General features: G+C 52.6%; 10 protein-coding genes across 10 annotated transcripts, besides 1 other annotated feature; 4 read left to right on the top strand and 6 right to left on the bottom strand.

The window, feature by feature from the left end:
* Positions 1–269: 269 nt before the first annotated feature.
* Positions 270–3,458, top strand: CCOS01_11670 (dolichyl-phosphate-mannose-protein mannosyltransferase; the record flags this gene model as incomplete). The annotated part of the gene is made up of 4 exons (XM_060459822.1): positions 270–538; positions 606–895; positions 953–2,706; positions 2,916–3,458. The coding sequence occupies 4 exons, from the start codon at positions 270–272 to the stop codon at positions 3,456–3,458; spliced, it is 2,856 nt and encodes a 951-aa protein (XP_060309653.1).
* A 731-nt stretch (positions 3,459–4,189) lies between these two features.
* Positions 4,190–4,261: a sequence feature (Short protein (CCOS01_11669, KAK1518849.1) was converted to a misc_feature.).
* Positions 4,262–4,458: 197 nt separating this feature from the next.
* On the bottom strand, positions 4,459–6,372 carry CCOS01_11668 (GDP/GTP exchange factor Sec2p; the record flags this gene model as incomplete). The annotated part of the gene is made up of 1 exon (XM_060459821.1): positions 4,459–6,372. One exon carries the CDS (start codon positions 6,370–6,372, stop codon positions 4,459–4,461), a length of 1,914 nt encoding a protein of 637 aa, XP_060309652.1.
* A 610-nt stretch (positions 6,373–6,982) lies between these two features.
* Positions 6,983–7,924, bottom strand: CCOS01_11667 (uncharacterized protein; the record flags this gene model as incomplete). Its single annotated transcript, XM_060459820.1, has 1 exon — positions 6,983–7,924. One exon carries the CDS (start codon positions 7,922–7,924, stop codon positions 6,983–6,985), a length of 942 nt encoding a protein of 313 aa, XP_060309651.1.
* A 205-nt stretch (positions 7,925–8,129) lies between these two features.
* Positions 8,130–8,516, bottom strand: CCOS01_11666 (uncharacterized protein; the record flags this gene model as incomplete). The annotated part of the gene is made up of 1 exon (XM_060459819.1): positions 8,130–8,516. One exon carries the CDS (start codon positions 8,514–8,516, stop codon positions 8,130–8,132), a length of 387 nt encoding a protein of 128 aa, XP_060309650.1.
* Positions 8,517–9,583: 1,067 nt separating this feature from the next.
* CCOS01_11665 (uncharacterized protein) lies at positions 9,584–10,087 on the top strand (the record flags this gene model as incomplete). The annotated part of the gene is made up of 2 exons (XM_060459818.1): positions 9,584–9,738; positions 9,916–10,087. 2 exons carry the CDS (start codon positions 9,584–9,586, stop codon positions 10,085–10,087), a joined length of 327 nt encoding a protein of 108 aa, XP_060309649.1.
* Positions 10,088–13,825: 3,738 nt separating this feature from the next.
* On the top strand, positions 13,826–13,927 carry CCOS01_11664 (uncharacterized protein; the record flags this gene model as incomplete). The annotated part of the gene is made up of 1 exon (XM_060459817.1): positions 13,826–13,927. One exon carries the CDS (start codon positions 13,826–13,828, stop codon positions 13,925–13,927), a length of 102 nt encoding a protein of 33 aa, XP_060309648.1.
* Positions 13,928–15,699: 1,772 nt separating this feature from the next.
* Positions 15,700–16,672, top strand: CCOS01_11663 (uncharacterized protein; the record flags this gene model as incomplete). Its single annotated transcript, XM_060459816.1, has 3 exons — positions 15,700–16,197; positions 16,272–16,316; positions 16,430–16,672. 3 exons carry the CDS (start codon positions 15,700–15,702, stop codon positions 16,670–16,672), a joined length of 786 nt encoding a protein of 261 aa, XP_060309647.1.
* Positions 16,673–17,752: 1,080 nt separating this feature from the next.
* On the bottom strand, positions 17,753–19,228 carry CCOS01_11662 (uncharacterized protein; the record flags this gene model as incomplete). Its single annotated transcript, XM_060459815.1, has 5 exons — positions 17,753–17,819; positions 17,882–18,223; positions 18,278–18,533; positions 18,603–19,024; positions 19,209–19,228. The coding sequence occupies 5 exons, from the start codon at positions 19,226–19,228 to the stop codon at positions 17,753–17,755; spliced, it is 1,107 nt and encodes a 368-aa protein (XP_060309646.1).
* Positions 19,229–19,972: 744 nt separating this feature from the next.
* Positions 19,973–21,289, bottom strand: CCOS01_11661 (aspartate-semialdehyde dehydrogenase; the record flags this gene model as incomplete). The annotated part of the gene is made up of 3 exons (XM_060459814.1): positions 19,973–20,775; positions 20,873–21,127; positions 21,262–21,289. The coding sequence occupies 3 exons, from the start codon at positions 21,287–21,289 to the stop codon at positions 19,973–19,975; spliced, it is 1,086 nt and encodes a 361-aa protein (XP_060309645.1).
* Positions 21,290–21,973: 684 nt separating this feature from the next.
* Positions 21,974–24,101, bottom strand: CCOS01_11660 (trichothecene efflux pump; the record flags this gene model as incomplete). The annotated part of the gene is made up of 7 exons (XM_060459813.1): positions 21,974–22,545; positions 22,608–22,979; positions 23,032–23,230; positions 23,324–23,647; positions 23,672–23,708; positions 23,772–23,830; positions 23,886–24,101. The coding sequence occupies 7 exons, from the start codon at positions 24,099–24,101 to the stop codon at positions 21,974–21,976; spliced, it is 1,779 nt and encodes a 592-aa protein (XP_060309644.1).
* Positions 24,102–26,476: the final 2,375 nt, after the last annotated feature.

Genomic DNA, 26,476 nt, shown 5'->3' with positions numbered 1-26,476 from the left:
CCTTTGCTAAATGACGGCCTTTTAATCCACCTCTTCCCTTCTCGACTTTCGTTGAACCTTTTCCCACTTCCCTGCTACTCGATCGACGCGAGAAAACCTCGCCTACCATTCTCACCTTGCTAGGTGCTGACGACCGCTCTCCGCCTTCGTCGTCCACGTCGCCCGCTACCAAGTCGTAGCTGCCGTCGACGTTGAGAGTGGACGACATTTGCGCCCGCCCCGAATAGTCCGACCCTCCCCCCGCGAATCGATACTCCTTCTCTGCGAACATGGCTGCCACCAAGCCAGTTCGCTCTCCGAGCCCCAAGCTCGAGAAGCAGGCCAACGGTGTCAACGGCATCAATGGCAACGGCAATGGCCATAGCAAACTCCCCGTCAAGCGCGAGTCGAGCTACAAGTCCGACGGTGTTGAGGACAACGATGTCTTCCTCCTGCCTGTTTCCGACTACCAGATCATGTTTGGCTTGACCATCCTCGCCGCCATCGTTCGCCTGTTCCGAATCTACCAACCCACCAGTGTCGTCTTTGACGAGGTCCAGTAAGCACACATATACCCCCTTGCCTCCCTTTCCGCGCGCATTGTTGCTGACGCCTTCGCTCTACAGTTTCGGTGGCTTCGCTTCGAAATACATCAAGGGCAAATTCTTCATGGATGTCCACCCTCCTCTGGCCAAGATGCTCATCGCTCTCACCGGTTGGTTGGCTGGTTTCAACGGCGACTTCGACTTCAAGGACATTGGCAAGGATTACCTTGAGCCCGGCGTTCCCTACGTCGCCATGCGCATGTTCCCGGCCATTTGCGGTATCCTGCTCGCCCCTCTCATGTTTCTGACTCTCAAGACCACCGGATGCCGCACCACTACGGCTCTGATGGGCTCCAGTCTGATCATCTTCGGTAAGTGCAAAGTGCCTCCTCACGCATATACGAATCACTGACCAACACTCCTTCCAGAGAACGGCCTTCTTACCCAAGCTCGTCTCATTCTCCTCGACTCTCCTCTCATGGTCGCAACCGCCTTTACCGCCCTCTCCTTCCAGTCTTTCACGAACCAGCATGAGCAGGGACCCGAGAAAGCTTTCCAGTTGAGCTGGTGGTTCTGGCTCCTGATGACTGGCCTGGGTCTGGGTACCACCGTCAGCATCAAATGGGTTGGTCTATTCACCATTGCCTGGGTTGGAAGCTTGACCCTCGTCCAGCTTTGGGTTCTCCTTGGAGACACCAAGAACGTTACACCGCGCATCTGGGCCAAGCACTTCATGGCTCGCGCCTTCGCCCTCGTCATCATCCCCGTCGGCTTCTACATGGCCATGTTTGCCATTCACTTCCTTTGCCTGGTCAACCCTGGTGACGGCGACGGCTTCATGAGCTCAGAGTTCCAGTCTACTCTCAACTCCAAGGGCATGCAAGATGTGGCCGCCGACGTCGCTTTCGGTAGCCGTGTCAGCATCAGACACGCCAACACACAGGGCGGCTACCTGCACTCCCATCCCCTCATGTACCCCACCGGTAGCAAGCAGCAGCAGATCACTCTCTACCCCCACAAGGATGAGAATAACCTTTGGCTCCTCGAGAACCAGACCCAGCCTCTTGGAATCAACGGCGAGCAGATCAACGGAACTCAAGCCTGGGACAACCTCCCCGAGCCTGTCTTTATCAAGGATGGCGATGTCGTTCGCCTTTACCACACTCCCACATTCCGTCGTCTTCACTCCCACGACGTCAGACCCCCTGTGACGGAGGCTGATTGGCAGAACGAGGTGTCCGCTTACGGCTACGAGGGCTTCGAGGGTGACGCCAACGACTTGTTCAAGATTGAGATTATCAAAAAGCAGTCCCTCAGCGCCGCTTCCAAGGAGCGTCTTCGCACTATCGAGACCAAGTTCAGATTGGTTCACATCATGACTGGCTGTGTACTCTTCTCCCACAAGGTCAAGCTCCCTGAGTGGGCCTCTGAGCAACAGGAGGTCACTTGCGCAAAGGGAGGTACCCTTCCCAATAGCTTGTGGTATGTCGAGTACAACGAGCACCCGCAACTCACCGGCGACAATGTCGAGAAGGTCAACTACCGTCACCCTGGCTTCTTTGGCAAGTTCTGGGAGCTTCAAAAGGTCATGTGGAAGACCAACGCCGGCTTGGTCGAGTCTCACGCCTGGGACTCGCGTCCTGACTCGTGGCCCTTCCTCAAGCGCGGTATCAACTTCTGGGGCAAGGATCACCGCCAGATCTACCTGATGGGCAACCCCATCGTGTGGTGGAGCTCTACCCTTGCTGTCGTTATCTACGTTCTCTTCAAGGGCATCGCGACTCTCCGCTGGCAGCGCAGCTGCAACGACTACTCCAACACCACGTTCAAGCGATTCGACTACGAGATCGGCACTGCGGTTCTGGGTTGGGCTTTCCACTACTTCCCGTTCTACCTCATGGACCGTCAGCTGTTCCTTCACCACTACTTCCCCGCCCTCTACTTCGCAGTCATGGCATTCTGCTCCATCTTTGACTTCGCCACCGCTCGAGTCTCGCTCGCTGGTATCCGCAAGAACCCTGCCATCAACCGCGTCAGCGCTGTTGCCTTCTTGGCGCTCACGATCGTCGCTTTCGTGCTCTTCTCTCCTTTGGCTTATGGTAACGCCTGGACCAAGTCTGAGTGCAGCCGGCTCAAGGTTGTTGGCACTTGGGATTTCGACTGCAACAACTTCTTTGACGACGTAAGTAACACTACTGCTTTCATTCCGAGTAGAGGGGTACCGGATAGGGGGTTGTAAGAGCCAGTGATGAGATGAGACAAATCTTGGCTCAGGCGGGATCGATGTTGAGAAACGGTTGATAGCCAATTGAAACGAGATTTGTCAAAGCATCTTTGGTAGGGCTTGTGAATCTGATGGAATGAGGCTAACATCACGTTCTGGCATTACAGTACTCTCAATACACTGAGCTCCTCACTCGCACTTCCGCTGCTGTTGGAGCCACGCCGACGCCTATCAAATCTGAGGCTCCCGCCGCCCCTGTAGGTGGTCAAGTCGGTCAGATTCCCATTGGCGAGGCTCAGAAGGAGCAGGCTGAGCCGGCCGTCTCGGGAGCCCCTGGACAGAAGGTTCTGTCCCGCGAAGAGAAGGTTGAGTACCGGGACCAGGACGGCAACCTACTCGACGAGGCGCAGGTGAAGGCGTTGGAGGGCAAGGTCGAGTTCAAGACGAAGTACGAGACGCGGACACGCGTCGTTGACGCAAGTGGAAACGAGGTGCAGATGCCCGAGGGCGGTTTGCCCCAAGAGCAGAACGTCGCTCCTCCTCACCCTGACGTTCAGGGCGTCGACCAAGAGACCAAATCCAAGGCCGACGACTCAGCCGCGGCGCCCAAGGTCGCCGAGAGCGTCCAGGGCCAGAGGGAGGCCGAGCAGAAGAAGGCCAAGCCCGCAAGTGATGGCGGCAAGGAGGCTACTGCTCAGGAGGAGCTCTGAACTCTAAACTTGAAGAAAAAGAAGGTGATGAAAAAAATTCGGGGCTGGACTGTAATGGCCTGATGAGAGGGGAAAGTTTGATCAAATTCATCTTTTGATCTCACGGATTTTCTCGCTCTCTGCGTCGCAATTCGCCCCGTTGTATACCAGCCGTGAATGGGAGCGGACAAGACGGGATGGTGGAAATGGGGGTCGGCCACAAAACGCCGAAGCTTTTTTTTTTTTTTTTTTTCCATTTGTTAATGTAAGATTCCAAAAAGAAATGACATGTCCAATAAATGCTGCTCCTAGGTGATTTGCCAAAGATACTCACCCGGAACCTTAATGTGTCTCTGGTATCTCGACGATGGAGCCTACCTCGGTCACAGCCACTGGAAACTGAGTTGGAATAAGATGCGTCTTATCCAACGGTAGTCGTTATACCTTTCACCATAGGAATGAAAAGGCTCTCTCACAGTTCAAGTTGCAATGCAGATAGACAGGTTTTGAAGGTTCATCCAATGCTCGAGGCATCATCATCTTTGGCATTAATAAGAAGGCATTACGATGCAGTAACCTTGTATCTGTGATCCCCCCTCCCATCCCCCTTTGTTCCTGTTGTTTATCTAGCAACTTTGCCTGCTTTGATCCAGCCTTCTTCTCCTGCTCCCATGACGGCAACTGTTTGCTTGTCCTCCCTTTTTTCGGAATGGGACACAGTTTTTGCTCTCCAAAACGCCAATGCCCCCTTCCTAAATGGATGCCCAGAACGATGGAAAAAAAAGGAAAAAAAGAAATAGGTGAATTTTGCACCCTCTGTCCATCCTATTATCACGTTTCCGTGAATTCGCTCTGCCTCTTCCTTGACTTCCCCCATGTTGTTCTCCCGTTTGGTCTTCATTATGAGCCCCGGCATTTCTGCAATGGTGGCGTAGGGTGTAATTAATACAGTATCGAAGATTAAGTGTATGTGGTGCGTATCAGAAATCGGGGATCGATCGTTACGATAAGTCGCTCATGATTATGCTGTGGCTTCGACCTTTTCCTCGTTCGTCGCAACGATAATTTGCTGCTCCTCTTGGATGGGAATATTGATAGACAGTCGTTTCTCGCCGTCCTTCTCTGCAATAGAGCCCGTCTCTGGCGAAGACGACAGTGTTGAGTTTCGATTACTCGGGCAAGGCGTCTCTGGTCTTGCTAATGACTCCTCGGCATCCAGCTGGCTGGCCGTCTCCTCGAGGGGAGTGGCAAAGGGAGTAGCGTCATCATTGATGTTCTCCGAAGGCGTCACTGCCACCTCTGGTCCAATGTCTCTAGACTCGCTATCATGGCTAGTCCGAGGGCTCTTCTCCAGGGGTAGTGAGTGATGATGACTGGCCGGGACGACGCCACCACCGATTCGGGACCAAAACATCTGTTCCCGCAGGCGAACGCTTTCCTCCCAGGCAGCCTTCTCTGCGTCTTCGTCCTCCGCTCGCCAGTGCCCGTCTTTTACGATACGCAAAAAGTTGAGGAAATCGCACGTTGATCTCACACGACCTAAGCAATATTTGCAAAGAGGGTATCTCTGAGCTGATTCAGACTCGCTGGTTCGGAAACGGTATGTTCGCAGGTGCTCTTCATCCTTCCGTGCGTCGCCACACAGGGAACAGGGGTAGAACTGCGGCTTGACAATTGAGGCAAAGGGCGCATTGGCAGGAATTGGCTCCACCACGATTGAGCCATCGCTCATGGCATTCAAAACGCTGCGACGCGCAAGCCAGGACAGGCCCGGGGCGATATCCAGTCGGAGTGTCGGCTCAACATCCTCTGCCAGGACACGCTTGAAAAACTTGGTTTCCTTGAGAGCCGGCGGGGGCGGGCCCACGTTGGCTGAGGCCGTGCTTGAGACAGAAGCTGGGGTATTCGGGGTCTGCGGCGATGACGTAGCCGGAGTCCCAGCCGTGGATAGGGAAGCAGTTGATGCATTGGAAGGGTGAGCGCTTGAGGTGCTGCCGCCCATGCCGAGACCCAACCCACTCAGACCGTTATATGAGCCAGACGAAACACGGCTACCAGCGCGATTCCTGGACAGCTTTGTAAGGCTAAGAAAGTCCTCGTAAGCTCCCAGATCAGTCCTAAGAACTGGCTGAATGAGATGCGTCAAGCTAGTAGGGTACGTCGGCGAAGACGGATCCAAGAGAGGCGAAGCGACGAGGCCTTCTGAGCGATCATCATCTTTCGTGATATCGGGTTTACTAAAGCCGGGAGAGGAGGGAGCTGTGCCGGTTGTAGCATCATCTCTTTCGAGCATCATCTGCTCCATGACGTGCTTTAGGTCTGCTAGTTGCTGTTGTTGAGAGGTCAGCAAGGCCTCCATATCGCCAAGCTGAGATCTCAGATTGTCGTTCTTTCGTTGGATGGCCTCCTGCTCCACCCTCGCCTCCTCTTTCGCAGTAATGACCATGTTGTTGGCCTCCTCGAACAAAGCCGTGGAAAGACTCTCCAACTCTTGTTCAATCCTCTTTTGCTCCTTCTCAGCGTCCTCTCGGAGTTTCTTCTCTTGGTTCACACGGAGCATGATGGTCTTCTTTTCTTCCTCTGCGGTCTTGCGACGAATCCAAATATCGCCCGCAAGCATCTCTCTTTGAGATTCGTTCTGTTCTTCTAAATGCTTGATTTTCTCGCGTGCTCTTTCCAACTCTTGTCTTGTGGCGGATAATGTGTCGTCGAGGGTTGTCTGGTGGTTGATGGCGTTTATTAATTTGGCGCTCAGGGTTGCGACTTCGTCATTCAGCTCGGGATGCTGAGCAGCATCGGCTTCACTAGCGGGACTCATAGCCCGGCTGCGGGGGTCAGGTAGCGTACTCAGCTCGCCGTCATCGTCTGGAGGTGTCACTGTTGTCGTGGGTCGAAGTGTCGGCGAGGATGCTACTGAGGAAGACATGATGGGCATGTCGACAACGGAAGGTGCTTGACTCGTCGTTTTCGTGGCTCGGGGGCTTGGTGACGGAGATCGAGCTATTGAAGAGAGAGATCGAAAATGGCCAAAAGGTCTTCCACCGGGTTGAGGGCTGGTATGTTGTGCCCAGCCAGCGACGGCGATAAAGCTGTGCCACACAAGATTAGTTACAGCCATTTGACGGCGCTGAGTGCAAAGTGCAAGCCGGTGCTGATCGCGACTTTCTCGAGCTGACCGGGCAGAGACAAGAGAAAGAACACGAGAGGCATGGCCCGGTTATTGAAGGATGAGAGACATACGAATCCATTCCCTCTGAATTTGCCAGCCCGCTTGGGACGAGAGACAGAAGCTACCAAGTATGTACTTGGGTAATTGGGGTTGTTGGATGGTGAGACAATGCGTTGGCAAGAGCTGGCACCACCTTAGATGAGATGGGTCTAACAGCAGGCGCGAGGCGTATGACAAGCAGCAAGCGACTGGCAGGCGGAATGCACGGTAGCCAATGCCGATTGATTGGTGCTAGCAATCAAACTGGGGCCGAAGTGGAAGGGCCGGAATGGGGGCGTTGGCCTTTAGATATCGCAAGAGACCATGGCGGTGCGAGCTATGGAGGTTGAGATGCGGATTCTCCTCTCTGGTTATGTGCAAAGATGGCGTGTGGGTGTGTATCTATGTGAGGATGGGTCGGGATTAGGCGTGGTCGGTGAGGCAGTTCGTGATCGTGAGAGATTGGCGGACGAGGCGGGTCACTGTAGGTTGTAGTAAGTAGTAGGAAAGGTGAGGGGGTTGTTGGGATAGTTAGGAATAGGAAGGAAGAGGAGAAGAAGAGGCGAGGTGACAGGTCGAAGCCGAGCAGCGGAGCAGCCTTGGACTTTGAGTGTTTTCGGCGTGGTTGGCAGGAGCCGAATAAGCAGGCGGGAAGTAAGGTGGTAAGGTAGCAGTGGTGGCAGAGCAAAAGAGCCCAGGCGGCGGCGGCAAAGTGAAAAGAGCACCAGCCAGCGAGAGAGAATAGGATGAGAGAAAGACTGGGGACCCGAGAGGCCATGACCAGTGACAGGGACCAGGACTGGAACTGGGCGGGTGACATGGGTGGTATTGGACGGGTCGAGCGTGAGGAGCACGGCGTGGACGGTGGTGAGCAGCGCGCGACAGGGACCAGATGTCGAACTTGCGCTTGCCAACTTCTATTGTGGGTGGCAGGTGCGGAGCGCAGACCAGACTTCACCCGGACAGGCAGGCAGGCACTGGCCAGCAGCGTCAGTCGGTCCTGCCACAAGACGGGAGACGGGCACGACGGGCAAGAGAGAGAGAGAGAGAAAGAACCTCCAGCGCCTTCCCAGTGCCTCCTTGGGACTGGACCGGGCGGGGCGGGACCGGACTGGACAGGCGTGGGATCGTGGTTGTGGATGCATCGAATAGCAAGGAGGGTGTGGGTCTGCGCAAGAGCAGGGGTGGGGGCGGTGCAATCGCTGGGACTGGGACGGGCCCGAAAGGGTTCTAGGTTAAAGTACCTGCAGTCTCGATGCTCACTCACCTCAGCTTTCATTACAGCGGTTATTCTCAAATGCGGTCATGTCGTTTACTCATGTTGTTTTGACAAGTATGTAAGCTAAAGGTTTGCAGTGTTTGCCCTGTCGTGCAGCCCAAACTGCATTTTGTCTCAAGCTCCTTCACGTAGGTGCCTTGATAGTATTGATCTTACTCAGCTCCAGATGTTCCCCTCACCAGCCATCCGTCATTGATACACCACACTAATACTCCGTACTCGGTAGACATAAGCAAGTTGTGCACGAGCAGGGGTTAGGAGGTCGGCCATGAGGTAGCGGCCTGGTGGCAGGTGAGCTAGCCGAGTGTGACGACGTGACGACAACGAGACAGAAGCGATTGACATGATGGACACGATTGAATACCACTTCCACACTTCGTACAGCTGCACATGTCTTCCCGTCCCATCCCATTCCATCCCGTCGCGTGTTCAACACCGGGGCTGTCGGTCGGTCGGTCGGTCTTTCGGTACAGAAGACGCTAAGGCAAGACAGAAAGCTGCAAATGATCTCGCGGTGGGGAACTGGGGCCATCGGTTTGGTCGGGAGCACCTGGTCACAATGTTCAAGACAAGTTCGCCATTCAACTGTCATTGTGGACCTTGCTTTTTTGGCCGTTAGCTAGCCTTGGACATGACACTCACGATTCTCGCATCTTTTTCGCACGTCTTGCACCGGGGGCCGGTCAGTTGCCAATGTGGGCAGACAGACCTTGGCCGCTGGAGATGACGACCACCTTTTCAAAGTAGTGATTCGCTTTCGCCCCCTTTGCGCGCTTTCTCCCACGGGCCAAGCTCTCTCAATCCCGTCACAGCCACAACTCAATTAAAAAAAAACCACCCAGCTCCGTCATTACACCTCTAGTCCCTGATTTCCATCGGCGCTGCTGCCGACAGGCCCGCACGTCCAACACTTACGCAGCAAGGTAGTTCGTACCGATGCGATGCGAGCTGAGCTAGATCACACACTCGTCACTGACTATTGGATCTACTACACGGCATGCGACGATCAAAAAGCGATTTAAGGCGCGGGCGCGCGCATGAATCGGAAGACGATTTCAAATGGCGTTGTGTGCGAGTGCGAGACTGGCTTTTTGTTCCCCCTCTAAACCAAACACCCAGGAAAAAACAACTCCTAATTTGAGAAAACAGAAAGCAAGTCTACCAATCAGCGAGTCTGTGGTAGTGAGTTATGGCAATGAGATGAAAACGTCTCAAGTTCCTCCCGCAAGTAATCCAATTTAATTCACCTCGGGTTTACTTCAATTCGGCCAAATTCCTCAGCGCATTCCCCTTCGCTCCCTCTCTCGCTGCCCGCCTTATGCAAACGACGGGAGTGATGGGAACCTTGGTAGGCACTTTCATTACCTAGGTACCTCCCACCACTTGAGTTCAATGATTGTTGTAGCACGTGGTTTCCCCTAGCACGTGGTTTTTCGTTCCCAAAGGTACCTGCCTCACTTCTAGGTACTTCCTCTTCGTCTTCCCGCTGTGCCGAGTGGCTGCAGCTTTTGGCAGCAGCGAAGAGCAGAGACAAGAAAGAAGGCAAAAAAAGGGAAAGAGCACGGACGCTGGGCTGGTCTCAGCTGGGCAGGTATCTTCAAGTGGTCAAAGTTATGAACGCCTGTCGTTTATACGGCTACTCTTTCCCGGTGTTTATGCATGGATTGTCGATTGTCCATCTTATGTGTCTTAGTCAGCCGCCAGAATCCCTCCCTCCCAGTAGGTAAGGATCCCACGTTCCTTTCCATTTCGTTTCCGCGGACCACAGAGACCCAGAGTTTCCAGAATCGCGAGAGCCAAGACTCAAAGAAAAGGTGAACCTGATCCTCCCGCCGTCTCCCAGAGTCCCTCCACCCAGAACCCAGGGCTCAACAGCCTCAAGGTTCTTCAACTCCCTACCCTTTTGCATTTACCTGCCGCTCGCCTGCACATGCAAACGTTGGCCCCACCGAATTGAATCCTCGCTTTATTACTTCGGTACGCCGCACTAGGCACAGCCCGTTCAAACGGACCCCGAACCTGACGCGCACGCCTTGCTCCTGTACAAGTTGGAACACGACACGGGTCACCCCAGCCAACATCGTGTCCGCTGATCTCAACTCATATTTTACGAATGTCGTCTATCCGTATCTCCATCCCTTACGAGACCCCGGTCTACACTAAAATACCCTCCAAAGCTGATTAGTCGCATTTTGGCACTATTTCTCTGTATCGGCTCGCCCCTAACTACACTAGGTAAGCATCCCTGATACCTGAGATCTATCGTTGAGCCTCCGAGGATACGGATACAGACTACCTTACGTACGGTCTATGCAATCGATACGAGTATCGCACGATCAACAGCCTCCCCATATTCCGTCTATATTTCCTACTCTCGCATATTCTGTCGCCTAAGAAATGCTGCAACATTGGCCCAGCTAGTTTCAGGTCACGAACGATCAGCAAAGACCATTGCACATCCCGTCATCATCTAGTCCTATTCTTAGTTCTACGACTCCCCTATGTCGATTTGATTTTCCTACTTCATACCTCCGAATCAAAGACAACGAGTCAACAAGAGCCACCCCCTAAGTCAGTTCTTGACCGCATCAGGGGCTCGAATTGCATCCGCTCTCGCATATCTGCACTTGCATTTGCATCGGCATCGGTATGAGAGCCCCGGTAGCACCAAGCCCGGGCTCCTGGCATCTCAATCCCTTGGACCCGACTACCACTGTGCCACTTCACCCTGTCACCCCGTGCCCACTTCAACCCTCAAAGTCTGAAGTCTGAAGCATGCTGAAGGGACTGCGGTGTGCTTCAGCTTCACAATGCCTGCGCCCATCTTCATGCTTGTGCGGCGGCATCTACCGAATGGCCTGGTCATTATCCAACTCTACACAATCCAATCCGAGTGCTACCATCAACAGACGAATTGGTGTTCCTTCCAAGCTTCCGGTACAGAGTACGGATACCCTTCACTAACACCGCCGCCGCGGCAAAGCCATGTTCTGGACTATGCAGACCGGGGGGTCCGGCCCCAGGACCCTGGCAATGTTCAATTGTCAGCTGCACGCCGGAATCTCAATCGCTCCGCAAACTTGACTGCCGCCGCCCGTCGCCCTTCCAAACCCGGCGCATTGCTTTTGCGTCTGCACTGACGCGCCTGATCGCCTAATTACCACCATGCTTCCTGGCCACTTTGCCTCCTCGTTGGAAAACTCGTGACTATTGACCTGGACCAAGTCGTCGATACCACCGTTTGCGGCTCTACAGAGATACAATTTCTTTGAGCTTTGTCGACAGCCCCAAAAACCCGGCAGTTGAAGGTCGTTGCGCTCTAAAGGCTGGGCCCTCGTGCCTCTCCGCCTGGCTTGACCAACCTAACGCGTTTGGTCATCGCTCGCCTTGTCTATCGATTTCATCTCCGCCATCCGTTACACTCTGTTCAGCCTCGTGGACTATCGTCCTCTGCCCTTTGTGACCTAGGACAAACAGAATCCCGGTCTGGACTTGGCCAAGACTGTCGGGCCGCCCGCTATCTCAGCAATCGCTGTCGCTCGCCTCCTCCCGATTCAGCCCATCTTGGCTGATGGTGGTTGGCGTCCGGAGCTTGCCTGGCCCTCCCTCGCCTCCGTGTCCGTGGGCTCTTCCGGGTCTCAGAACGCCCAGCGGCGCCTCTTCACGCCGCCGTTTGCTTCTTCAGACCGTCTGCTTCCAAATTTACCTCGCGACCCAGACCCCGCGAACCAAACGGCCGACGCCTCGCTCTTGACACCTGAACATCAGTGCTTTGCAACCCCTGTGTGTCCGTCCGTTCAGGTCAATCCTCTCTTCGTCCCATCTCCCCCGGATCCCGAATGTGTGTTTCACACGGACGCCTAGTTGGGCTGGCAGCCCCCGTCCCAGCTTATTTCAAGTTCTTCTGGTAGCATTGCTTGTTCTTTACCCATGAGCTTTTCGATGCTGACGCGTCGGATCTGTCTTGCTACGTCGCAAGCAGTATGCTCTCGTCTGATGAGCCTCACATCAAGAAACTACGACGCTGAAAGCTGAACCCCTGAACCTGATTGAACAAGCACTCGCCTCTCCCTGGTCCTCTCAACTTGGCATCTACTATTTTATTGAGATACACATTTCTTTTTGACTTTCGGGAGCTGCGTCGGGTTTTTGCATGTCTCGACCCTTTCTGGCTGTGTCTATCTCTTGCATAGATCCGCACCATTGAAAACCCACAGAGAAGATGTTTCGCCTTTGATTGAGCTGCAGTCGACGATACAACATAGCCTCAGCGTCAAGCGGGCACTGCATATCAAATAACAAAGACGGAGAAGGGGGAAACGTCATCGGGCCGCAGGCTGTAAACATGCACGCACCGGCTTGGGCCGAGAACTGCAGAAGAAGCTCGCCGACTCCCCCGCACATGACACCCCTCTCACCCCCGAAACTGGCTGCCGGGATCAGTCCGTGCTTCGGCCGCGACGACAAACGGCACACGCATAACGTCGTCCCATGTCACGCACCGGCCGCCGACGTCCATCCGCATTTCCGATCTTCTTCTTTGAAACGTAAAACAGACTTTAGGCCGAGAGACGAGGGGGGAAGCAGGCGGCCATATATAGCTCCCCGCGACTTCTCGCGTCTCGCTCTGCACCTATCCGGATTGTGCTGCCAACCAGCGCCCTTCCCGCGGTCTTGCTCCTGCATCGCATGGTTGTTTCACTTGCAGGTTTCCATCTTGAGTGTTTCTCTATATCCCTTCATATAGGCGAAATCTCCCGCGCGGCCCAGGACATATTTCTCCCCGACTAGGACCAAGCTCTGGAGCTTTGCACCACTTACGCAGCACAACAAGCAACTAACTATCAACAGACGAGAACGCTGGTGTGCTCCCTTGAGAAGCTTCTGCAGTTCGCCGAGCATCGATTTAGTATGCAAACGTATGATTAACAGCGCTATCCCGGCGTGCCATTGTTTGGTGTTTTGGCAGCTCGCGACTTTGTGAGGAAAGTCGTGACCGGCACCAAACACTGTTCAGTTCGCAACCCGTCCTAGATACAGTCAATCTGTGCGGCCCGGCTTGGCGCTTGATGGAGAATCATTCGTGGCCTTTCACAGGCGAACGTATATGGATGTCGTCTGCTGCGTTGGATTCTGCCGCGGCTTATGATTTACCGTCTCGCTTTTCTTGATCCCTCTGATATGACGCCCCAGCTCATCACGGGTCTTAGTAAATGAGTTCCATGGCTTCAGCAAAACCACCAGGCCGGTGTTGCCGCTTCATTTATCTGCTGTTCTTCCCTACACCGAAAGTAAAGTCACGATGTTATACGTTTCCTCGGCTTAGAGAACCAAGCCACACCTAGCCAAGTACGGAAGGTAAGGGAGCCCTTGCGCACGAGACCTCAACAGAGTTCGTCTCAACTGTCCAGTTCCCACTCGGCCCATCTTCTCCACACCCCTCCTCGCATTCTCCATCTCTGCCTCTCTTTCTTCAGGGTACTACTCGTTTGGAAAGGGGAAGCAAAGGTTCGAGGTGCCTGCGAAGGGACGTCTATGGGCTGCGCCACGGGAGGGCTTCTTGCGAGGCTTTTTTCCCTTACTCAACGGGTGACTTGGCACGTTTGCGAAGCTTAAAAGTGTTCATGTGGCAGTCTCGCAACCGCCTCATGATCATGTTTGAAAATCCCGTTGTCGGTTTCCGTTAGGATTTTTGTCCTTGGTTTTTTATTTCGTCCTTTTTACTCATCTCTTCCAAGATTTAGACAGTCAGTATTAGGTTTGAACTAGTCGCCGTAGTCCAAAGGGCCCAGGGGACCTATCCAATACACACGATAAACATCCCATTAGACTAAACCGACTGATTCTTCTTTACTCCTCTACTCTAGGCTCAAGGTTACAAACCTTAACTTTACGTACCGGATGGAAAAACATAACACGCGAGGAAACGTGTGTGGCGAGGTTTCGTTTGCTTTGTTGCAGGGGTTCATCTCGGTTTGGGCGAGGCTCCGAGGGAAACCTTGACTCGGCCGACACCGTTGTGCTGCGTGTGCGAGTTCGAGGAAGCAGAGGGAGGTTGGGTATTGTTATTACTTTTCGTCTCATCTTACCGAGCCGAGGCACCTACCCAACTTCAGCATCCATCCCATGGCATTTGCCATGGCATTTGCCATGGCCTTGTTTGATCGCATTTTGTTGTTTGCGGGTTCATATCGGTCAACGGAGAGTAGACTCTCCGAACCTCGGAGGTCTAAAGGCTTCTTTCAATCGGGGATTTCAGCTTCATGTTCGATTCGACGCTGATGATTATCAGTGTTACAGTTGTTATTGATAGTGCCAAAGTGGCCAGGGTAATGCGACGAGACAGCTACCTCGAGGCATAAGCATACCAATGGTAGAGCTAAGTCCGATGATCTACTTGCTTTTTGATACCAGTGTGTTTTAGTTCGTTGCTAGATGGTAACCCTTTGATTTCGTGAATCGGGGTCGGGTAAGATGCATATCTGTTGAAGCATAGATTGTGCCTATCATAATACTCTATTGATTCACTGACTCCTTCAAAAGCCATGTCTTTCTGATAGATTGCGCATAGGCTTAGTGTTTGCTACACTTTGCCACATCGTGTCTTGGAACTGTTGAGTATTCAAAGTCAAGTCGATGCCACGTTGCCTCATTCGACTGCCAGAAACTACACAGAAACGGCACCCAGAGAAGATACCCCAGAACCGAACGCGACGATCTACCCTCCATCAGGGGTGTTCATTGTCACCAAACACTTGAAGGATTCCGTTGCTTTAACTACGGCATCCTAATTGAGGCGGGAAAGACTGCGAGAGGCTCCCCACAACCTCTTTCCTGCCATGACTGCGGTTGCGAAATTACCTACCTTGAATGGGTTTCAGAGCTCCCAGCTAGGAGGCATATGAATTCAATGGGATGGACGAACTGGCAGTGTCTGAAAAGCAACTCTGGCCATCCCGTACCCCTCCGAGTCTTCGATCACGCACCGAGGGGCATCAGCAGGTTATGAATCAGGGTAAATGGAAAGAAACCTCGCTAGACACTAAGTGGAATTGTTTTTCTCTGAAATGGGGGTAGAGAAGTCTACATAATTTTTGAATATGGTTGTTCCTCCGTAGACCAGTTCACGCTTCTTTTTGATTCACACTTCCTTGGTATTACACACCACTCGTCTTCTACATGAAGAGGAACATTGTGTTAAGCATCTACGAAGGCCAACTGGAGAGCCATAAAACCAGAAGCAAGTGTAATAGCCATGCCGCTTCCGCCAAAAGCAGTAGCCTCTCTGCTACAGGAGGGATCCCCGCACTCCATCATCTTCACTCTATCCTAGAGATTCTCCGTAAGGCGGCGATCCCAGTCGAAATGCCCGCGACATCACGAGCCGGGCGTAGCCGGCCTCGTAGTGCCTCCCTAAGACCTTGAATGCCTTGTGATGGTCGAGAATTGGGGTCCACCAGCTTCTGGTTCATCCTCACCTGTGGAACAGATCTGGCCATTGCCGATGCCACTGTTTTGAGACGCGGGAACTGATCGAACCAGCTGTCCACCAACGGGCAACAAGATAAGCTCTCTCAATGAAGGAGCAGGCGAAGGAATTTCTCTTCATGTGTCTCGTCTAACAAAGCTTGGCAACAAGTTCCTGAGGTGAACTCGGCCCCGCATGCACCCACGTTGGTGCCTAGTATAAGTATGGACCCCCGTTCCCTCCCCAGTGAAGAGCTCCTTTGTTGGTTCATCTCTCGGCACAAAGATATTCTCCTCGCTCCCTCCGAATGGCAGAACCTTCCTACTCGAGGAACGAGCTCGTCTCGGAGCTCACATCGCACTATGAATTTCTCACGCGGCTCTTCCTACCGCCAGAGGTCGTCCAACACCCTCCCGAGGGCGGCTGGGAGCACATCACGCCCGAGTTCGTCAAATCTTTCTGCCTCGGCAAGAACGATACCGTGGCGGACCTGGTGAGGCATATCCCCTACGTCAGCCGTACCAAGGAGGACCACTGGGATCCGTGGATGGTCAACGAGGGCGCCACCGCTGTCGATTTCACCGGCGACGTCGTCCTGGGCCTGCCCACCAAGTACGCCGACGAGTGGCTCTTCGAGCCTTACGAAGCTAATATCTCGACCGCACCCCTTCCGCCCCATGTGTTTGTTTACGCGACCATACCGTCCGGCCGCGACGGTCATTATATCCTCATCGACACGGAGCGCGGCACGATTGTTCTTGCGGATCCCCAGACTGGTCCGAAGCCGACCAGGTTATCGGATCCTGTAAGTCTTCCGGAGATGCTGACTTATTCAAGCTTTTCCATGTCTGAATACGCTCCTAATCTTGCGTAATACAGCAAGCACCGGACGGAGAAGCCTGGCGCAGATTTCAAACCTACACAGTTCACGAGTTTTTCGCCATGGCCAAGGAAAAAATCAAAAAGTTTGAGATGGCATGCGCAATCCCCATGATTCAAACGCTACCATTACTTCTTGATGCTCATTAAAATCACAGACTGCCATGAATAGAAAACAAATATATTATACCACCCGGGACACACCGCACGCGCAGATATACCGCGAGGAGGGCGTTTTCACGAAACGGTATGACAGGGAGAGGTGCATGAACAGGCTGGACGAGTACCAGGAGCAGAAGGATCGGGAGAATAGGCAGAATCGGGGGGAGGAAGAGCCCGCCAGTGCCTCCGCCGAGAGACATATCCACGATGTGGGCGTCTCTTCGGGAGCTGTATCCTGATATCAGATTTGTTGACGATAAAAGCCTCGACATGCTGGCAAAAGATATTGAGTGGCCGTAGAAAACAATAGATGGATGACAAGAAACATTACCACCACTATCTACAATCTCTTGTAACATTCAATCTGCCTGTCAGCTTCTTTATACCTCGAGGCACAAGTCTTGCGCCCATAGATTCACTGCCGAGTAAAGACAAATCTCTCTATTAATTTTGGCTTCACTACGTCCCAGTACGAGAAGACTTAGCCCAAATGATAACTAAGTAGATGTTTGCCATGCCCGTTTACATCCTGTCTCTTGTACAATCGCGGCTTGCTTGTATGAAATTCTCTCTTGCTCTAATAATGCGCCATACGTCCATCATGTGTACATCCGTTGGTTGTACCACTCTATCTGACCTGGCATGCCTGGGAAATCTCGACTCTTGAGAACGTATCTTACTTCGCCATGTCACAATGAGAAGTACGGTAGATCTGATAGAGGTACAAAGATATGAGCACGACCAAGCCTTGTTGACATTAACGCTTGAGGCAGGACAGTATATATGAATTGGGTATGACCCCTGAGGAACCTTCGCGTCCTTCTAGCAGAGACTCGCAACATAGGTTGTCTCACAAAGGCAACGAAGCCAGTCGACGATCCCGACGATATATCTTGGACCCCGTTGACTTTTTTTCCCATGACATCGTCCACGGCTCGTGAGCTTCTAAACTAGAAGCTCTCGTTCCTCAAGCCGTCCCAAGTAATCAATAGACAGAGTACCGACTCACGAGTACAAACGACCACAAACCGGGACCGAGACTGGCTCAGAAGAAAAAGAACAGGGCCCGACGGTAGATGAGTCCACTACGCCCCATCTCAGAGTCTTCTCCCACATCTTTCCTTCGTCTGAGCCAGGGTGACAAGCAGCAGAGATGGCCGCGCTGCAGCTGCCCGCCACGGGCATGACCCCGAATCGCAAACGACGTCTCTCCGTGACAATGAGAATTCCCATCATGAAGATAATTACCACCAGAACACAAAAAACCCCGAGTGGCGACCACCCGCAGGCTCTCACACCGGCAAACGAGTTCCCCTCTACTAGTCGTACCATAGGCCTGCCATCAGCTGGAGGGACATATACCTCCAGGTTGACGAGGAAGAAGCTCTGAGAAATGAGCCAGTGAAGTCCCCCCTGAAAATATTACAAGAGGGAACGAGTAGCGGTACGGCAGTTGAAGGAAGTAGGTATCTCGCTGAGCTCCTCTGCGTGTAGACGAGACGCGAAGACTCTTTGCCTCCTTCTCGTTGCCAAATCTGTCCCATTCAGTAATCAAGGATATACTGGTGTACTGGGCATTGTAAGTGGAGTAAATGAGTGACAGAATAATTTGAGGCGTGTTGACAAGCAGAAGATTAGCAAGTATAGATCCTTGACTCATGTCATCCGTGTTCAGGATGGTCTTGGCCTGCATGGCGCCGAGACCAAGCTTTGTGATATCGCCGCCACCTAACATGTGATTCAGGCCTCCAACCAGCAAACTTGCACAGGCGATGATGAGTCCAAAGTACCTGGTGGCGTTGTCAGCATGTAGATATAACGAAAGGAGGGAAACACAAGCATACAACAAGAAGCAAAGAAACCAAGCCGCTGTGCCAATGGCGACAGACTTCCGTTGCGGTTTGAGATCATATTGTATTGGACCTTTGGACCAATGTTGGGCAACAAAGTGGTCCTTGGACTTGAGGCACATATCCGCAGTCGACTCATCCTGATCTTCAAGGAAAGAGGTCACTGCATCTCCAATGGTCATCAGAGGATCTTCTTCGCCCATTCCGAAGGCGACGAAGAGCATCAAGACGCCTTTGGCAACGTTAAACGCTGTCATAGTCCAGCAGAGAGTGCTGCTGAAGAGGAGCTTGCAATGCTATTCAGTCTTTTGGCTGTAACATTCCTTGACGCTTGATCCCAGAGGCTTCCAGCCTCCCGACGTAGTTCGCAATTCGACCAGATAGTCCTCGCATGTCGAGTTACCAGCGAGTATGCCGGCGATTCTTTCACCTGATTGGCCGCACATCCAAAGATATGGGTATCCCGAAATATCGAAGACCTCAGCCGTACGATTTTCTTCCTTCTTATCATCAGATACAAGGAGTAAGTTTCCTCGTGAGGACAGGAAAGCGACTCGGTGGGCGTCGATGCATCGTGTTGCGTCCATTTTCTCGACGTTATCGCCAAGAAAATTTAAGTACATGCTCTTCCAGTCGGCACTGTCGAGTGCGCCTTCGGTCTTGTTCTTTGAAATGTATGCATTCGTATTCAAGACGCTGTAGTCGTTCACTGATGTCGAGCTGAAGATGATGGAGTTGTATCTGATTGTTGATCAGTAAGGGCTCTGGTCGGGTTGGTGCCATTAAGCCTTGCATACAGTAGTTACTACCCGCAAGAAGAATTATACCAAGGACGTTGATCAGAATATGGATCCCGATTTTAGTATTCGGATGGTTGAACAGTCCGTATCAAGCATAATCCTGACACCGTCACTTATCGTGTCACGTTTCTGGATGCTCGCCCATGGTGTGAATACAAAGTTGATGAAAAAAGTTGAGAAGGCTGCCACGGCGAAGTAAAACGCAGCAGCTTATCGCCATCAACTTTGGGAGAACTTGGGTCTACCCATCGTGATGGTTATCGGCGACGTTGATCGGAGAAAACGCAGAAGAGCATGTTGGAATAGAAGAACATGAGCCAAGGCGAGATGGGAGATAAAAGACCTATGATAGAATTGCAGACACAGGGAAGGTCTTTCTTCGACGCAGCCTGATCTTTAATTAGCCCTACCAAGCGATCGAAGGCTGGTTCGAGATGCAGCATGCCTGCCCGGGTTCACCTCCGTGTAGGATTTACTGACTGCAGCGGCAGTAGTATGCATACGCCTTCCACTCAACGAGGCAGCCTCTCAAACCAGAGAAACCTACCTAAGGTACCTCAGGTAGGATCCCGTTTCCAGCATAGAATACGCCAGTAGTGACTGCCGACAAAACTGTCACTCAAACGCCCGTCACTCTCATTTCGCACTCAGGTAAGGCCTCAAGACATTCTAAAGCGGGAAATCTATCGCAATCGGTAGGCCTACTTTTCATCTACCGTACGTCCAGATTCTCCCTCATGCTGTTTTAATTGTGATATTTCCATGCCGTAAATGCGACCAACCGTGCACCCATACACCAATATTTTTGTGATCCCTCATGATAAATACCCGGCCATCCTCAAATCTTATTCGTTTCCACTTGTTCGTTTCCTCTCCATCTCAAAGATGCTTAAACGAAGCCCTTGAGCACAGCAGCCTCAGCATTGAGGATCGACGAGCCAGCAGCGCCAATGACAGTGTTGTGGCTCAGCGCAACAAACTTGATATCAAAGATTCCGCTCTCATCCTCCCGAACACGGCCAACGCTGACGGTGTACCCCCTACCGAGGTCGCGATCGAGTCTCGGCTGCGGCCGGTCAGGCTCGTCGTGCACGAGGATAGGGCTCTCGGGCGCGGAAGGGCACCCAAGCTTCTGCGCCTCAGAGACGTACTCGCGCAGCGCCTTCTTGACCTCCTCGGCCGAGGGCGCGGGGCGGCGCGCAAACTTGAGCGAGACGCAGGCTGTGTGGCCGTCGAGCACGGGCACGCGGTTGCACGCCGCGCTGACCTTGAGCTGGCTCTGGTCCTCGAACGCGGTGAGGTCCGAGGTGATGGTGCCGAGGATCTTTTGCGCCTCCGTCTCCAGCTTGTCCTCCTCGCCCGAGATGAAGGGGACGACGTTGTCAATCATGTCCATGGACGAGACGCCCGGGTAGCCGGCGCCCGAGACGGCCTGCATGGTGACGACGGAGACCTGGTCGACGGGGCCGAAGACGGCTTGCAGGGCCGCGAAGGGAATGACGAGGCCGATGACGGCGCAGTTGGAGTTGCAGACGAGGAAGCCCTTTTCGAGGTTGTGCTGCTTGCGCTGGTGGGGGATCAGGTCGAGATGGGGGAGGTTGACGGTGGGGACGACGAGGGGCACGAGAGGGTCGCGGCGGTAGTTCTTTGCGTTGGAGAAGACGGCGAGGTTGGCCTTGAGGAATTCCATCTCTGTTTTGGCCGTGGTGGTTAGCCATTGTTTCTCAATCTAGGCGAGTGCAGTCCTTCCTTCGCAGGCGTTGGAATAGCAGCACTTGGGGATACTCACCAATCTGGCCGGCAACGTCAGAGTCGAGACCGCTGAAGATGACGTCGCAGTCGCTGAACTCAGAGGCCTTGCACTCGCGGACGACGAGGTCGGCGACGGCGCCCATGGGCGAGGCCTGCTTCCACCTCACGGCATCGCGGTATTTCTTGCCGGCGGAGCGGGACGAGGCGCCGACAGCGACGAGCTTAAGGTACGGGTGCTGCGACAGAAGCAGGATGAAGCGCTGGCCGACGGAGCCGGTGCAGCCGAGAACGCCTTGAGGTGGACTCTGAATTAGCTTTGGATTGTTGGATACATCTTGAAAGGCGCCAAAGTTTGCAATCTGCCGATATCGAGGTTTCCCGATGGCGGAAGGGCGGCAATGGCGGGGTGGAGGGGCTAAAACGTACCGCACTTCTTGACGGGGAATTCGCCCATTGTGAAAGATGACGAGGGGGTATCGAGGGTATCAATTGTCGAAAAGGAGGAATTGGACTGAATCAGCGAGGGCCACAGTTTGGAGATAAATAGAGAAATTGGGCGGGTTGGCAATGTGAGTCAAGGGGAGAGTGGCATGTCGCCGGCGGCGCCCCGGCCCAATAATTTTTGGGGTGAGCGACCGACGTCGGTTGCACCCCGCCATGCCCCGCCATCGGAGCTTTGGCTGTCGATGGACAAGACATTTCCCACTTCCATTGACAAACTTCAGTCTCCACACCCCACCACCTTAGCCAACGATCCAATGATCGTCAATCCAAAGACCGGCCGGGATCTGACGAACATTGAATTCAGCATCCGGTGAATAAGAACCTGGTCTCATTGGTCTCGCAACAGCTGTTATCATCGTCTGTCACCATCCCGGTCGTTCGATATGAGGCAATCCCCGGATTCCGTCGAATTACTACGCTCTCCCGTACCTGAACCCTTTGTGCCGCCTGGAATTCGCGAAACAACTCATGAGTGGATCTAGAAAACGCCTTTTGCGGAAACAGTCCATGCGTTTATTGTCTTTCCTCCTCTAACACTAAAGCAATGCTGGTCGAAAACATTCCGATGTGACCCAACCCCCAATGACCCAGCATCCTACTAAGCTGCCGTCAACAAAAAAACACTTGAGACAGATCAAATCACATCTGCGGCTGACACAGGCCGACCAAGCATCGACAACTCAAGTCCTGGTTCTTCGGCCGCTTCTTCATCATTCTGTGGGGCGTTTCCATCAGGGCCTTGCAATCTTCTTGCAACTTTCAGAGTATTGAACTGGTCCAGATTTGGAACGAAGCAAGCGGCGATCAGGAGAATAGCGGAGAAAGGGATGATGGCAAGGAAGATCGATCGAAGTGAATAACTGTATCCGGCTTGAATTGCGTTGGTAATTGCAAACCTGGAGAGTATGCTCACTGATGTGAACGCCGTCAAGTTGGTTTTCCCGTTCATTGTTGCTTGCTCTCGGATGGTGGTGGCCAGTTGTTTCAAAATGGGGCCGGGCAGGATAGCGTCCAAGACAACTGGCGTGACGGACTTGGTCAGCTCCTCCTCCAGCTTTTTCCTCAATAACAAGGTAACTAATGCCCTTGCGAAGGCACAGCCCAAGCTACACATTGAGCCGAGGACTCCTGATGCGAGGCCGATATCTTGCGGTTCCCACACAAGGGTGACACCAGTGATGGCAACGGCAACAATGTGGCCAAGAGCTAAGACGTATGTATCAGTCAAAAACTCTCGGGCAACACCTGGGGATCGCCGCAAGACTTACCAAAAGACGCACATATGCCCGCCAGAACAATTAGTCCATGGCGGATGTCAAACCATATAGTGCATAATGGAGCTATGAGAGCCAGAGCGACACCTGACGCTACCATACACTGTTTTCTGAAGCGTTCACCACGTAGTGACGGAACAGCTGTCGAGGCTATTCCGAGTGTGGCACCAAAGGGTAGCAATGAGGCAGACCAAGCAACCGTGTCCGAGTCCTTGTTGAAAACCTTTCCGATAACAAATGGCCAGAGGACGGTGAGGGCATAAAAAACCATCGAGGAGAAAGTTGCACAAGCAACGAGACTTGCGAACTGGACATTCTTGAACATCTTTGGAGGCATGAGAGGCTGTTCGGTGGTGGAAAATGCTTCTGCGATACGTTAGAAGATATGTCAGAATATTCGAATGCGATCCAACCTTACCGTATATTACAAACAAGACAAGCGCTGAGAAACCACCGACTAGGGTTCCAATGACCTCTTTGCCGACAGAAGGGTACGAGGAGATTCCCAAACAGAACCCGAGTGGCAACAAAACGCAGCCAGAGACGTAAAGGAAGATACCGACAAAGTCCAAATGCTTGATCATCTCAAGCTTGGTCTTCCCAGCCACATTGAGCTGCTAGAACGAAGGTGGGCGATAGAGTCCCAGATACAAGAGAAAGGAGACGAAAGCCAGAAAGGCTCCCGTGTAATAGCCCCAACGCCATTGCACCGGGCTGCCATCGTCCAACAATGATGGGATTATGGCAGAGCCCAAACCAGCAACAATGAATGGCAGTACTAAAGTACCGGCAACTGTTCTTGCTCTGTCCTTGTTCGGCACGAGTTCGGCTACAGCAACTCCAAGAGGTAGCTGGGCGGCAGCAGCCAGTCCGTTGCAGATATTGGCGGCGATGAGCATCTCGGCGTTGACCGCAAAGGAGCCGAGGAGGCAGCCGACGACTCCCAGAAGGGAGGTTCCGACAATGAAGTGCCTCCGTCCGTACAGGTCTGAAAGTCGACCGAGGAGGAGAAATCCGATGGAGCTTCCCATGAACTACATGATTGGCGTCCAATGCACCTTGTCTGTCTGAGGTAGGTCTGTATGGAACAGCACACTATTGTTTGTCATTAGTATGAGCCAAGGGAGGCCGTATTGTGTTCATGATCACAGCACGTACCTCGTGTTTCCGGGTGCTACCCAACCCAGAAACGCAGCTGTGATGGCCAATGATTGGGCCTGGAGTGTATCAGTCAGATTTAATAACAACAACAAGATGGAATGCATTACTTACCAACATCAATAGCCAGATTCTGCCACTTTCTGACGAGATGGTAGTGCCGAGAGCGTCCCTGTCCACATTCCGGACGGTCCCATCGATGTGTGTTACCTGGAGATGGCTTCCCATGTTTTCGAAGTCCCAGCAGTCGTCATTTATGACGGCTTCTCCTCGAGAAGCTTGTTGCGTTTGCGGGTTTCGGACCACCCTGACTACACCGTCGTCGACCATGTCTGTAGATTTTGTTTGAACTTGAGTGTCTGGTATTGAATAGTTCAAGCGAAGTGCCAAGAAAAGAATAGCTGTGATTATGCCTGCGGGTGATGATGTGTTGGTGTGATGCAGCTCGGAAATAGAAAGGAGACGTGGGAGAGGCAGACATGCCCTTATGTCCTCGCCGATCGTCGTCTTCCTTCCACCCACTACTACTTTATTGGAGGAAGTTTCTACCTTCCAACCTGCCTAAGGTACCACAGAGATCTCAGATTTATCAGGCAGGTGTTGTGTTGGGCGAAGATCGCGAAGACGAATTGGACGGTAACCGTCCTTGCCCGATGAAGCTTTTGAGTATCTGGGAAGTAGCGCTCTAGAGCTGCGCGAGGATCCAAGTAGGTACCTCACAGGCCCCTGTGTCAACTCACATAGATTCTGGAGTGGAAGGTTCAGCCATGTCGCATTCAGTCTTGCTAATGCACATACCTGGGCCTGAATCGGGATACTGAGAGACAAGATAAGGTCAAGAGTGCCCTGAGGTGAGAACGGGAGACGCCAAGGGCCTTCCGGCTTACAGAATCTTTCGTGTGCTGTTCAGCAGAAGATGAGTACCTTCTTCAAGGAGTATTGGCGTGACCTCAATTGCCCTGCCCTCTCAGCCCGCAATTAGATGCGTTCTTGAATGCTGAGATTCATCATTGTCGATCTTTCCCTCTTGGAAGCAGTGCGATGTTTGCAACCTGGGAAACCTAAGCTACCTAACTTGAACCAAACGATGATGAAGAATCATCATCGATGAGTCCCCCAATAATCAGGCATGAGCTCTACTGACTGGACTTGGATAATTGAGGACACACTATATACACATTTAATATGCAAGCCTATTCCATATCGAATCAATTCTTCAGTATGATCGCCATTACATCTTCCAAAGGGCACATTCCACAAACCATGAGGCTAGAAGAAAATAGGAAATCAAAGTGAGTTTTTGAAGGGGGAACAGACGATGGACGAAATAACTGAAGAAACATAAGAAAAAAGAGACTGTTCAAGTTGCCTGTGTGGAAGAGGTGTGGAGGGAGAGTGTAGGAGGATGAGCAGGAACCAATGCTCCGCAAGGCATTTTCATCACCATTATCTCGACAAAGAATATTGTACTTCAGCTTGCACTTTCATTTGTTTAGAGAAAAATCCATAAGTCTCATGATGTCATTGTCTTGCTGTCTCTTTCAGCGGTAATATTAGCGATGAAGTGAGTAAAGCTCGTGTTCGTCTTACAGCTCATCTTCGTCTTAGAACCCTCAATGCCTCATCTCTCACTGGTGAAACTTGACCGCAATATTTGGTCACCTCCATGTAACGTAGATGCATCAGACGGAAGGCAGGAGCAACCCTCATGATGGGTTGAGTATCGCCTGAGGCAGGAGTCTTCAACTTGTACCTGCCGTATTCGTCCGTCGTATTCTGCCTGCCGCCCAGATTTCCCCAGGTGAACAAAGTCTCTCCACTTGGAGCGCACAAACTCCTTCTCAACTTGTTCTCACCCACATCAGACGAGAGCTGCCGTCCCAAAATCGCGATGAGGGCAGCCCATCTCATCACCGCGCAAGAAACGATGAGTGGGCTGGTGAGAGCATCCCATACCTATTCTTTCAATCAGAATTCTGACAACTGACTTGCTGAACAGCTCTCTCGATATTTTGCTTCAACACTACAACAATCTGCTTCAAAAACTTGTTCGAAAAATCTGCTCGAAAATTTGCTCGAATAACTCGCTCAAACAATACTGCAGGAGCAGGCAGAGCCCCTTGTTTACAAGGGTGCTCTCGCCCTCCTAGCAATCACCTGTCGGGTCATGACCTCACCTCACGAAGGGCGGGAGCAAGCTATCATCGACAAGGCTGCTCCTGCCCACCCTGCAACTATCGTGAGTGAGGTCACAAACACCTCACAAAGGGGTGAGAGCAGACAAGCCTGTCACTCATGAGGCTGCTCTCTGCCCTACCCTTTGTGGTTTAAGGTCATGATCTCACAAAGGGCAGGAACAGGTGAGAGCTCTCGTTCATGAGGCTGCTCTCGCCTCTTCTGTGAGATTATGGCCTTTCATCGCAAAGGGCGGGAACAGACGAGGCTGCTCTCGCCTTTTTGCAACTCTCGTGAGTGAGGTCATGACCTCACAGAAGGCGGGAGCAGGCCGGGCATCAGCCCATGAGGCTGCTCCCGCCCTCTCAGCAACTATTGCGAGAGGTGAGTGGCCCACGATAGCCTCATTTCAAGCCCTAGCCTTGCCCTGTGGGTTGAATCTGAATCCCACGATCTCTCTATCCTCTGGATTCCTCTACCTCTCGGAAATTCACCCACCCTTTGCTGTTTGTTTACCTTCTTCAACCTCC

Source organism: Colletotrichum costaricense, assembly GCF_030867565.1.
Source record: "Colletotrichum costaricense strain IMI 309622 chromosome Unknown Scaffold_13.1, whole genome shotgun sequence".
Classification (NCBI taxonomy): Eukaryota; Fungi; Ascomycota; class Sordariomycetes; order Glomerellales; family Glomerellaceae; genus Colletotrichum; species Colletotrichum costaricense.
This window is presented reverse-complemented; position numbering and strand designations above follow the sequence as displayed.